This window comes from Malus sylvestris, chromosome 11 (assembly GCF_916048215.2).
Source record: "Malus sylvestris chromosome 11, drMalSylv7.2, whole genome shotgun sequence".
Taxonomy (NCBI): domain Eukaryota; kingdom Viridiplantae; phylum Streptophyta; class Magnoliopsida; order Rosales; family Rosaceae; genus Malus; species Malus sylvestris.
Window position 1 is genome coordinate 15,968,576 of NC_062270.1, and position 13,191 is coordinate 15,981,766.

A 13,191-nucleotide genomic window follows, 5' to 3' on the forward strand; every position below is an offset into this window, starting at 1 on the left:
CAGTAACTCCTTCGAACAATACAAAAAAGAAAGATATGTGTTCATTATCGGTATACTACACTTATCACCTAATTATACTATCATTTGTATCATTTCTTTTTTAAAGGGCCTGCCAACCCATGTAGGTGTATTAGAAAATAAGAGTACCATTTTTGTTTTATCATTTACGTGTGCGTATTTATACACTAAAAAGTTTATACGAATATAAATATCTCTCCCGCTTTTATTACGTACTCCTCTTTCTCCGATTGCGGGTTTGATCTGAGCTTTACTTTGCTTGAATCTCCGGTACTCTTCCAATCCTCGCTTTTCAAATTTGCTTCATTTCATATATTTTCTGTTAAATTTCGCCCGAATTTAGCTCAATCCCTAGATTTTCTACTTCTGGTCAGCTTAGGGCTCCGCATGCTGTTTGAATTTGGATTTGTTAATTTTTTTATTAATTGATTATTTTGAAGTCTCATGTACGTTTTTGCTGCTGGAAAACCCGGGAAATCAAGGGAAAAATATAACTTTTAAAATTCCGAGCCAAAGGGGATTGGGTGCAATTGGATGGAGTTTTGTTTTATAAATTTAAATTTCTTATTTGGGAAAATGTTGAAGAGTTCAAATTCTATCATGTTGAAATGTTGGTTTTGGGAGCAATTTATGATTGGTTTTTGCAAAATTTGGTATTATAATGTCAAAGATGTGATCAAAGTATAACGAGCTTTGATCCAACCAGACATCCTCCGGTTTGGTTAACCAGAGAGTTGTGGAAAGGGAAACGAAGGAACATCTGTTTGCGTTTCTGATACGGTAAATTTTAACATTACCCAAATGGGTGAAAGGGTTTTCTTGAGGCTCAATGGAGCTTGCATTCTTGGTTTTGTCAAGTAAAATTCTGAGGTGTAGCTACCGGCATTATATGGTTGTTGAATAGAGGTGTTATTTAGTATTTAGTATTTTTGTTTAGCGGATATTTTGGCTTACTGCAGCGTAGTTGCTTGTTGACGTGGGTAGGTACTTGATCAGATACTTACTCCTTTTGTTGTTCATTATGTGATAATACAAACATATTCGATGGTGTAGGACAGGTTCAGAAGCTGCTTAATTAAGGAACTGAGAAACTAATGCTATGTTCTGGGAATAATTTAAACCGTGGTACTGCAACACTGTCATCAGCTATGCCTCCTTTGCTCCAATGTTTGCCATTGGAGCCTATTATGTTAAGCAATCAAAAGTACACTCGCTCAGGTGAACTAAGGAGGGTTCTGGGCTTTCCTCTTGGGAGTTTAACAGATGACCATTCTCTTGGAGTTTTCCATCTGAAGCCTCCACCTCCAGTGGCAACAGAGGAGCTAAAGCACTTCAAAGAAAGTGTGCAAGATGCATCTAGAAAGGCCAGGTATAGTCCGCTCACCCTACAACTACTACTTGCAGTGACAGTTTTTACAACTGAATCGTACATCATTGAAGCCGTAGTTCATGTCTCGAATAATTACGGATGTTTGTTCAATCGAAATGGGGCATTTGGTGATTGAAATCGTGCGGCTTGGTGTTGTTTATATTTAAGAGTAAATTTACTGTAAATTATTTCCGTTGATGTTGGTGGTAACTCATCTCCTTTGATAACTACATAATTGTAGTAAATCATCTCTGTTGAGATTTTGATTATCGTATCGTTAGATGAAATGATTAAAAAATCCAATAATTTCTATAACATATATTAACAATCTTTTTGTTTTTTTCCTACCAGGGACAGAGCAAAAATGTTGCGTGAATCTATTTTCAAATTGGATAAGTACAGAGAAGCTTTAAGCTCAAAGAAGAGACAGCGTAGTGATCTTTCATCAAGTGAGAGGCCCAATGGAGTAAACGTAGTGAAACTCGGAAGTCAGATTTATAAAAACCCTCGTGAAAATATGACTCAAAGATTTGAAGACAGGGCCAAGAGTGTTAGGTTCAACAAACGTTTTAGGACGTCGGTGGCTGATGTGCGGGTTTGTATTCAGATTTAATTGGAATTTTATCCAATTTAATCTACGTCCCTGTGGCTTAGCAATGTATTATTTATTTTTCATATGACATTGAAGGCAGCAAAAGCTATACTTGTTTTTTATTTTCTTTAGCAATTTTTTTTTCCCTTAATGTTACTCTACTTTCACTTCGTAGTGTATCAAAAAACCAAACCCGCTTTAGTCTTTATATTTCAAGGAAAAAAACCATGGACAAGTTCACAGTAAGAAGCTTAGTTCAAGCATAGTTCAAGCATACTTTTTGGACCAGAATTCTATACTAGATTGATTGGCGAGTTTTCATGCATTTAATGGTTAAAATGAGGCTGTATGAATTAATTGGTGAGTTTTGTTCTTTATAGTCAGATTTCCTGTTATGTTTAATTGATTTGATTTACGAGTTTTCATGCATTTAGTGGACCAGAATTCTATACTAAATTAGTTCTTTTAATTAAATTTAGCTTCAAGCTTCTTTAAGTGATGATCAGTGCAAACTTCTACGTACATGTGTTTAAGATGTGCACATTTTCTCTATGATATCAGGCAGATGTTAGGTCAGCTGCTACCTCAAGGCAGCAGGTAGTCACAGACAAGGATGAAAAAATGCCTCAGGCTGTTAATGCGGCTTCTGTCAGGATTGAAGAAAAGACCCGTAGATTGCTTGCTGGAGGTGAAGGGTTGGATCAAAAAGTAAAAAAGAAACGTTCGGTGGGAGCAGTGAGTCATAGAATTACAGGTGGTGAATGGGATATACAACAAGCTACACATCCAAAGCTGAGTGATGATCCTAAGCTACGCTCTTGTGACGTACAAGGTGTCAGGTAGATATATGTGTAAACTATCAATATAAATTTTTTAACTTGTCATTCTGCTTGAGTTTTGCAGTTTTTTACAATTTATTCATGTTATCTCTAGTATGACTATTTGAGCAAAGGGAGACTTTTGGGTTGGGAAAATATTTTGTTTTTCAATTTTTTGGGCTGCTCAAAGAGGCGTTTGCTTTCTCAAAAGTTGGGCTGCTCAAAGACCACGAAGGCCGATCTCAGAAATCGAAGAGGCGCTCGCTTTCTCAAAAGCTGGGCTTCCTAGAGACCACGAGGGCCGATCTCAGAAATCGAAGAGGCACCTACTTTTCCAGCCTTGTCAGCACCTGTCACACGCACACTCAGCTTTGCGGAAATTATGGGCATTCTGTCGAAGACTTCTGGGGAAGTAGAAAACACATGAATTTTACTGTTCAATCACCCACTTCCCACACGCAACAATAGCTCACGGGTACCACAGATAACTTTGCCAAAGTTCTCTGCCAAAGTTGAGCACGTGAAGCTTGCAGCTCCCACTACATCGCTCTGACCAAGAAGGGTAAAAGAATAGCAAAGAAACAGCACTAACAAAGTTTAGACCCATAAATTTTGAAGGTCTAGCTACCATATTATTACCCACAAGGGTAAAGGAACAGTACCACTGCTGGATAATTGGAAAGTCCCTGTGTGTCAACCTCTGTGCTTCGTGGCAAGGTAGACTAGCAAACATGCCCAACCTTTACTCACATTCGAGAAAACACTCCCAATAAGATTGCTTGCTCCAAAATCGAAGAGGCACCGTCCTCCAAATCTCGAGAGCCAGACTCCCAACATGACTACTTTCTTAAAAATCGAAGAGAGGGTAAAGGAACAGTACCATTGCTGGATAATTGGAAAGTCCCTGTGTGTCAACCTCTGTGCTTCGTGGCAAGGTAGACTAGCAAACATGCCCAACCTTTACTCACATTCGAGAAAACACTCCCAACAAGATTGCTTGCTCCAAAATCGAAGAGGCACCGCCCTCCAAATCTCGAGAGCCAGACTCCCAACATGATTACTTTCTCAAAAATCGAAGAGACACTGCTTCCCGAATCTTCGAGAGCCAGACCCCCAGCATGATTGGTTTCTCAAAAATCGATGAGGCATCGTTCTCCGAATCAATCGAAGAGGCGCTCGCTTTCTCAAAAGCTGGGCTGCTCAGAGACCACGAGGGCCGATCTCAGAAATCGAAGAGGCACCTACTTTTCTAGCCTTGTCAGCACCTGTCACACGCAACAATAGCTCATGGGTACCACAGATAACTTTGCCAAAGTTCTCTGCCAAAGTTGAGCACGTGAAGCTTGCAGCTCCCACTACATTGCTCTGACCAAGAAAGGTAAAAGAATAGCAAAGAAACAGCACTAACAAAGTTTAGACACATAAATTTTGAAGGTCTAGCTACCATATTATTACCCATAAGGGTAAAGGAACAGTACCACTGCTGGATAATTGGAAAGTCCCTGTGTGTCAACCTCTGTGCTTCGTGGCAAGGTAGACTAGCAAACATGCCCAACCTTTACTCACATTCGAGAAAACACTCCCAATAAGATTGCTTGCTCCAAAATCGAAGAGGCATCGTTCTCTGAATCTCGAGACCCAGACTCCCAACATGACTACTTTCTCAAAAGCGAAGAGAGGGTAAAGGAACAGTACCATTGCTGGATAATTGGAAAGTCCCTGTGTGTCAACCTTTGTGCTTCGTGGCAAGGTAGACTAGCAAACATGCCCAACCTTTACTCACATTCGAGACAACACTCCCAACAGGATTGCTTGCTCCAAAATCGAAGAGGCACCGCCCTCCGAATCTCAAGAGCCAGACTCCCAACATGATTACTTCCTCAAAAATCGAAGAGACACTGCTCTCCGAATCTCGAGAGCCAGACCCCCAGCATGATTGCTTTCTCAAAAATCGAAGAGGCATCGTTTTCCGAATCTCGAGAGCCAGATACCACAGACCACTTTTTCAAAGTGCTCTGACAGAGTTAAAACATGTGAAACTGGCAGCTCCCACTACCGTGCTATGACCAAGCAGGGTAAAGGAATAGCATTACTACTTGTTGTTAGGGAGATTCCTATATATGTCGACCTCCATCCCCAACGGACAGGCAGACCTGCAAAAATGCTCAACCCTTCATCATATCTGAGAGGGCACTCCCAACGAAGCCTTTCGAAATATTCAGCTTTCTTTCCCCCCGATAATACCTCTGCAAACAAGCTATACTAGAGCAAGAATATCTCATATCATCAGGGTTAAAAGCAAGAGTATCCCATATCATGCTTTTTCCCTGTCTTTTCCTTTGACCTTGTTTTTACCTGCAAGACAAGGAGAAAGAGAGCAATCAGTCAGCACTTGGAATCAAGCTTCCAGCCAGGAACTGACTGCCTGGAACCCCTTACCTGATTACTTACTTGGCATTGCTCTCGAGTACTCATCTTCAACATGTTATGTTTCCAGGGAAGATTCCGCATCTGCTTGAGGAACAGATAGGGCAAGTGCGAAGGATACAAGGAAGCATGTGGAGACAAGCGTAACAGCACACGTGCCGATACATCCATTACTCTGTCAAAAGCAAAAGTATCCCATATCAGCAGGGTGGAACGTACTCTAGATTTGATGGACTTGTTTTGACCCTCAAATTCTTCAGTCGGCCTTATACTCTGGAGGAAACCAGAAAACCCTCCAGCTCAGTTCAAGAATAAGCCTGTGGAAAGTTACTTCTTCAAAAGCAAAAGTATCTCATATCATCTCTTCTCATTTTTCTTCTCTTTATCCTTCATGCTGCTGCAAGATGGGGAGAAGGTGAACAATCAGTCGGAGCTCTGATTGCTTACCTTGTCTGTCACCTCTTTCAGCAGACCCCCTAGCTCGGCGACTTGGGGGACTCCTACTACATGGTTTGTATCGCGCTTGACCAAGCCTGAAACTACAAGTAAGCTTCAAGTGAAATTGATACATTACCTTGTGCATCTCCACCAGTTAAGGATACCACCCCTGGATGGAGGAAGAGTACTTCCAGAGAAGATGCCACATCTACCTATGAGACAGATAAGGCAAGTCAAGACGACACCACACTCCGATACTTAGAAGTTTCGTGATTACGAGATCATTCTCCCACAATATTTCCTAATGTCATTTGTACTAAATCATTCACTTGTACTCACTAAAGGAGAGCTTGAACCTATGTACTTGTGTAAACCCTTCACAATTAATGAGAACTCTTCTATTCCGTAGACGTAGCCAATCTGGGTGAACCACGTACATCTTGTGTTTGCTTTCCTATCTCTATCCATTTATATACTTATCCACACTAATGACCGGAGCAATCTAGCGAAGATCACAAAAAGCGACCGTTTTCGCTACCTAGGATCTATCTTGCAAGAGAACGGAGAATTAGATGGAGATCTCAACCATAGAATACGAGCTGGATGGATGAAGTGTAAGAGTGCATCCGGCGTGTTGTGTGACCGTCTTAGGCCACTGAAGCTCAAGAGAAAATTTTATAGGACGGCAATAAGGCCAGCGATGTTTTATGGCACAGAATGTTGGGCGGTGAAGCATCAACACGTACACAAAATGGGTGTAGCGGAGATGAGGATGCTTCGTGGGATGTGTGGGCACACGAGAAAGGATAAGATTGGGAATGAGGATATCCGAGGTAAAGTAGGAGTAGCCGAAATTGTAGGAAAGATGAGAGAAAATCGGCTCCGGTGATTTGGACATGTGCAAAGAAGGCCGACTGACGCTCCGGTTCGAAGATGTGACTACGGGACAGAGGTTCAGGGCCGAAGGGGTAGAGGAAGACCTAGGAAAACTTTGGAAGAGACTCTAAGAAAAGACTTAGAGTACTTGGATCTAACGGAGGACATGACACAAAACCGAGCGCAATGGCGTTCTAAGATTCATATAGCCGACCCCACTTAGTGGGAAAAGGCTTTGTTGTTGTTGTTGTTGTTGTTGTTTCAATTTTTTGGACTAGTAAGTTTATTGCAGTTCTTTTTTATGATTATCCACATTTAGAAATGGTAAAAGGAAAAGACAATGATTTTTCCTTTTTAATATTCTTGCTTTTCATATGTTGCAGATTAAAAACTTCACTTGGAGTTGGGGGAATCAACAAGTCAGAACCATCTTTTGAGTCCAGTAATCTCAGTACCTGTACAGTACTCAAGAATGATATGGAAAATGCTCCTGTTCAAAAAGACCATTCAGTTGTTTTAGAGCAGAAGGTTATGTTGAAAGGAAACATTAAGTATGTATTTTATTCTGTTACCATTCTATCATACTTTGAAGTCATTAGGAATTGTGATTAAAGACCACCAGATAACCTTGACTCTGTTATTTGGAAACCTCACTTTTAGTGGTTACAATTAGGCTGTTGATTTTATCATTGCTCTTTGCATCAGGCTAAATATTCAGGAGGAGAACCCTGTAGGCAGTCTTAATACTGTGATAAAAGGAAAGGTTTCTAGGGCGCCACAAACTGGTTCCATCTTGAATCTAGACTCATCACCTAATATTCACTCTCCATCTGCACCCTTTCAAGGTAGGGAACATCCTGCTGGTGAAAACAAAGGCAAAGTGGCATGTGTTATGAGTAATCAAAAGCGTGTAATGTCGAATGGTTGTTCCGTACAACCTATGGCTCAGTGGGTTGGTCAGAGACCACATAAAAACTCTCGCGCAAGGAGAACAAATTTGGTTGCTCCTATACCAAAAAATGCTGAGGCTCAGATTTCCTGTCACAGTTCTGCAACTTCTAATTTTAGTGCTAGAACTTCTTCTGTTGGGACCAATGGATCACAAATTATGAGCAGTTTAGATAATCACACCCCGAAATCTAAAAGAGAACTTCAGAATGTTTCATCTCCATTTGGGTTATCTGGAAATGAAGAATCTGGAGCTAGGGAAAACAAGTTGAAAGATACGGGAATGGACAGCAGTGACATTGCCTTAGCTGCAGATCAAAAAGTTGTGGCTCACTTATTCCCCAGCAAGAAGAATAAGTCACCAACTAAAGAAATTGGAGATGGTGTACGAAGACAAGGAAGAAGTGGAAGGTGTTCATCTTTAACAAGGCCTGAGATTCCTCGAATTGTGAAGAAATTGGAGAATTTACCAACCACAAAGCCTCTTCAAGGCATGAAACCTATGTCCGATAAGAATAAAAGGTGACTATATTTTGCGTTATCTGTCACATAGGTATTGTGAAAATGAATTGAGTATTTGACTGAAATCTCATCGATTTTTATGGTATTTAGTAAAACAGGTCATCCGCTCTCAAAAAAGATTAAAGATCACAAGTTCTTAACTCGTGTTGGACCTTCAACATGTAATGGTTCGTCAGATTTCACAGGTAGCGATAAAATATTTTTGCTTTAAGAGGGTTGATTTTCCATTTTGTTTTCTTTCATTTAAAATTATTCAAAGTTTAGTAGTTTACTGATATTCATGGGATTTTGATAAGCATTGCAGATTTGAAATCAGCATTACAATTTTTCTTGCAAAACTAGATTTTCCCTCCTTGATTGGCATTTTTTGTTTTTTTATTATTTTATATGCGTTTTTTTTTTTTTAATTTTATATGCATTTTTTTTTTGCTGGTGTGCATGTTTTATTTAACAAATTCTGTATGAAATATGGTGAAAAAACTTGTGTCAATTGCAGAATTTGGCAATAATACCTTTTAATATATGTTGCCATGTCCTTAAATAGGTGAATCTGAAGACGATCATGAAGAACTATATTTGGCTGCTAATTCTGCTCGTAATGCTAGTAGTATGCTTCTTGGCCTTTTAATACAAACACAGAGTTCAACAGTTCTACACAAAGCAGCATACTTTGTGCTATACATTCATACTTTTTGACTTAAGTTCTCTACGGTTTTTGTAGAATCTGCCTGTTCTGGTCCATTTTGGAAGAAAATGGAATTGCTTTTTGGTTCTCTTGGCTCAGAGGACATATCCTACTTGCAGCAGCAGGTATTAAATTGGCCACCTTGATGAATGTAAAATTTAATGTATATCCTTGGGCCAGACACTTACAATTTTCTTTCCTTATGTATATTGGCTGGATCAGCTAAGTTTTCCAGAGGAGCTTGGTGAGAGTTTGTCTCAGATTTTTAGTGATGAAAACAATATTTCGGTAATATAATTAGCCATTGTTCTCGTGAACTTTCATTTGATTTTGTGCATTTCATTAAATTTTCAGATCTTCACGGTTTATGTTCTCAACTAAAAGCAAAGGAGAAAAAGGATGTATAGGAAATAAGTCAAACATTTTTGAGGATATTAATTTGTTGGAAACTAATTTGTGCAGGGCATTTTGATGCATACAGCAGTCCCTAATTGTTCTGGGGAAAGACAAGGGAGCCATTTTAATCAAGATTCACTGAAGACTGATGCTTTATGTGAAAAACGTGACATGAGAAGGTTGGAAAAGGATACTTCATTGTACCAAAGAGTTATCTCTGCTTTAATTGTAGAAGAAGGTGAAGAACTTTACCATCAGAGCGAAGGGAAAAATATGCACATGTGGTGTGCTAGTGATGATTCTCATTGTGGTTCATGTAATCAGATTGATGTTGAACCCAAAGATTGGGACAGAATAGAATCTGAAGTTGAATCGAAAGTAGATGTTTCGAGATACTGCATGCTGGACAGACTTTCTTGTGATAAAAGTGCTAAAACTAGTACCCTTAGTAATGGAAACATGTCTAGTTCTTTACACAGCCAGGAACAGTGGGATGGAGATGATGGCCTTTCAGATTCTGATGCGGAGCAACTGCAACCTAGGGGGCTAGACACTCCTTGCTTTCCTTCCTCTGACTGCCAATATCAGTTGATGTGTCTGGATGACAGGCTTCTTCTGGAGCTAGAAAGTATTGATTTATGTCTGGAGAGATTGGTAAGCATTCATTTCAAGCCTTCATCTTTCTTATAAGTGTCGTGGAAAACTTTTATGCCAGTAATTTTTGGTGTTTTATCCAGACTTCTTACCTTTCTTCCTGCTTCTTCTCTTTTGTGTGTGCCTTGCTGCAGCCTGATCTAACAGACGGAGAAGACATGATTAATCAAGATATAATGGGACTCGAGCAAGGGCTGCATCAAGAGGTTGAATTTTCATAGATATTCTTGTTTCAGCTAGCTATATGAATTATGAATCACTGTATATATGCACCTAATTGACTTTCCACAATGATATTTTCTAAAGTATAAATCCCTTTGATTTTTCCTGTTTCTTGTTTCTTGTTTCTTACGTTTCTTTATGTAACTAACAGATCGCGAGGAAGAAGAAAAACTTAGCAAAAATTGATAAAACTATCCAGAAAGAAAGAGTTACAGAAAGACGGTAGGATTGAGAATGCTTTGGCAGTTTTACTTATTGTACTATTTACCTTATTCTTTTAGTTCAGCCATGTTTTGGATTAATGTGGTTTAATATCACAGGAGAACTGAACTAGTTGCAATAGACCAGCTTATTGAGATGGCTTACAGAAAACGATTGGTAATTAGTTTCTATTTTTCAGCTTTGTATTTATACATTTTCAAAATATTCATCTGTTTAAGTTGTTTATCACAAATTCACAAATATAGAACTTTGGAGCATAATCTGACTTTATCGACAGAAGTGAGCAAGGGAAGTAAAACAAGAAATTTGATAAAGTTAGGCACAAATAAAATTAGGCAATGCCTAATTCTAAGTTTCAAACAAATAAATCATTTAATGTAGGGGCAGTGGATACATTTGTGATCATATTAGGTAGCAAACCTTGAATGTTACGGTTTAACTTTTCTTACTGTCGTGCCTGTGGGCAAATTACTCTTGTACCCTAGCATCTCTAGCTATGAATAATTCATTGCACTATAAGTCAGGTGCAAACATCGGTTGATTTTAGCAGTCCTAGGACCCGGGATAGACTGATTCTATTTCTACTCGGTTTCCTATTTCGCCATCCCCCTTTAATAATATTTTATTTCAAATTTGTCCTCATAACATTAAAAAAAGGTCGTACCCAGTACACAAGGCTCCCGCTTTACGCAGGGTCTGGGAGAGGTGAAAGGCTAGCCGACATTCACCTCTCCCAGACCCTGCGTAAAGCGGGAGCCTTGTGCACTGGGTACAACCTTTTTTAATGTTAACAACAATATTTTCCACTGGAGAATCGGAGATCACCATACTTCCATCGCGGAAATCGCTTCATGTACTAACAAACAGCCTCCACAGCAATTCATGTCCTCTTTGCACAGAGTAATCTTTCTTTGTTCCCGTTGTCGTATTAAAATCCCTAGTGCATGTGCCTGGCTATACCATCTTTCTCATTAGGCAATAGTTTGAGGTGGGTGGTGCTTTTTATTCAATAATTTGTTTATGATGTGGGTGTCCTTTGATTGATGTAGTTGGCGTGATAGATGTCTTTTAGGGTGGGGTGGCTCAGGGCTGGGAAAATTGAGTGGTGCCACTATATATGAATATTTATGAGGAATTCTAATGTCTGCCATAATTGTAATGTAGAAGGTGAATTTTTAATCAGACCAATGGTGAACCAAGGTGTATGATAGATTATTGAACATTTTCTTTTGGTAAGACAGATTACTGAACATTTTCCATCCTCTTAATTTTTACAGGCTTCACTGGGGAGTAATGGTTCCAAAAATGCAGTACGTAAGGTTTCAAAACAAGTAGCATTGGCTTTTCTCAAACGCACGCTTTCTAGATGTCGAAAATTTGAAGAAAGAGGCATTAGTTGCTTTAGTGATCCTGCACTGCAGAAGGTTATATTCTATGAATCTTCATGCAACAATGCTGCAAAGCCTGTTGACTTTAAATGCAACGAAGGTTCCCATCAAGCGGAAGTCAGGAGATCTGGTATGTGTCGATTAGACTTTAAATGCTTGTGTTATGATATTTATAACTGCCTTTTATTTAATTTATATCCATGAAAGTTACAAGTTTTCTTGCAGAGCATACCTTTGTTTTATGTTTCTTTTCCTTGCCTTTTTTGTTCTTAGATGATTCCCATTTTAGGGAAAAAATCATTTTACTTTATCATTAGGAAATTGCAATCAGTAATTGTTGGGGATACTAAGTTAATAACAATGTAAGATGTGTTGTTTCATTTGATTCTGCAGGGGCAGTGTCCAGTGCGAGTGGGAGATATGATTCCCTTAGTAATAATCTCGACAGGGGTGCTAGTCTTGAAAGGGGTTCATCAGCGGCTCTTCATGCTGTCATTGACTCGTCTGGTCAAGCTTCTTGCACACATGGATCAAAGTTGAACCTTAACAAGGGGAAGCGGGAACTGCTGATTACTGATGTTGGTGGAAGTGCATCCTCAATGTTAACTTCAGCTCTAGACACCACTCTTCACGAAGTAAAGGGAAAGAAAAGTGAGAGAGATAAGGACCGAAATTTAGATAATTTCAGAAACAGTTCGCCCAGTGGAGCTGGTCGTGCATCATTGGACTCCTCTGGAAGTGAAAGCAAAACAAAAGGAAAGTCCAGGCAAAAGAATACTAAGTTACCAAGTCAATCAGTTGGTAATGCCAGCAATAAAAGGAGTAGGGTGGGGCCGTCGTTGCCCAGCAATACACGTTCTTCTTCGTCTAAAGAGACAGATGAACCCGCTGATTTTGCAAATTTGCAACTGCCTGAATTAGATTCACCGGAAGAGAATCAAGATCTCAGTACATGGTTGAACTTTGATGAAGATGGCCTGCAAGATCATGATTCCATTGGCCTTGAAATACCAATGGACGATCTCTCAGAGTTGATGCTTATGTGAGACAGTTTAAACTACTTGTTTCACCCTGATCGCCTTCCGGCTGTTGCGTCACAAAACCCCTTATTCCAGATTGAAACAAAGTTAGTCTAACCACACCAGGTTGTAATTGTAATTCTCTTTTTAACGAATATCGATGTAATCGAAGAATTTTGCTTGTAAAACCCAGATGTGTTTTCTTTGATTGTAACACTGCTTGGTATCCCCTTCCAGAGAATGATACCAGGCATGGAATTGGATCCTCTCCGAGGCAAACCCTCGGATCCTCCTAACCTACTAACACGGGCCGTTGGATTTTGATCCAACGGTTACAAACACGGAGGTCCCTTTAAAAGTTATAATAATTGTAGCTGTTTGATTAAAATCCAACGGCCTGTGTTATTGGGTCAGGAGGATCCCGAGGGTTTGCCTCGGAGAGGATCCAATGCCACCGGGCATTACTCCCACTCATGTAATTTTTGTGCCTGTCTGCGTATCTGCAAAGTGATTGGATCTCACTTGTCGAAATGTACAACTGAAAATAGCTCTTATTTTCCAATTTTTCTTATACGGTATGTACCGCTGAGTTTGAGT

General features: G+C 39.6%; 1 protein-coding gene across 2 annotated transcripts; it reads left to right on the top strand.

The window, feature by feature from the left end:
• The first annotated feature begins 185 nt into the window (after positions 1-185).
• LOC126589825 (uncharacterized) lies at positions 186-12,808 on the top strand. Of its 2 annotated transcripts, XM_050255249.1 has the most exons (16): positions 186-289; positions 1,049-1,387; positions 1,739-1,982; positions 2,541-2,818; positions 6,922-7,089; positions 7,244-8,008; positions 8,099-8,193; positions 8,553-8,615; positions 8,730-8,818; positions 8,916-8,981; positions 9,156-9,743; positions 9,878-9,949; positions 10,117-10,187; positions 10,286-10,343; positions 11,465-11,705; positions 11,969-12,808. In XM_050255249.1, the coding sequence occupies exons 2-16, from the start codon at positions 1,113-1,115 to the stop codon at positions 12,619-12,621; spliced, it is 3,726 nt and encodes a 1,241-aa protein (XP_050111206.1). In that variant the 5' UTR covers positions 186-289; positions 1,049-1,112; the 3' UTR covers positions 12,622-12,808. The 2 variants fall into 2 exon arrangements, with proteins under 2 accessions (XP_050111206.1, XP_050111207.1); XM_050255250.1 differs by lacking the exons at positions 186-289; positions 1,049-1,387 and having other exon boundaries at positions 1,840-2,339.
• Positions 12,809-13,191: the final 383 nt, after the last annotated feature.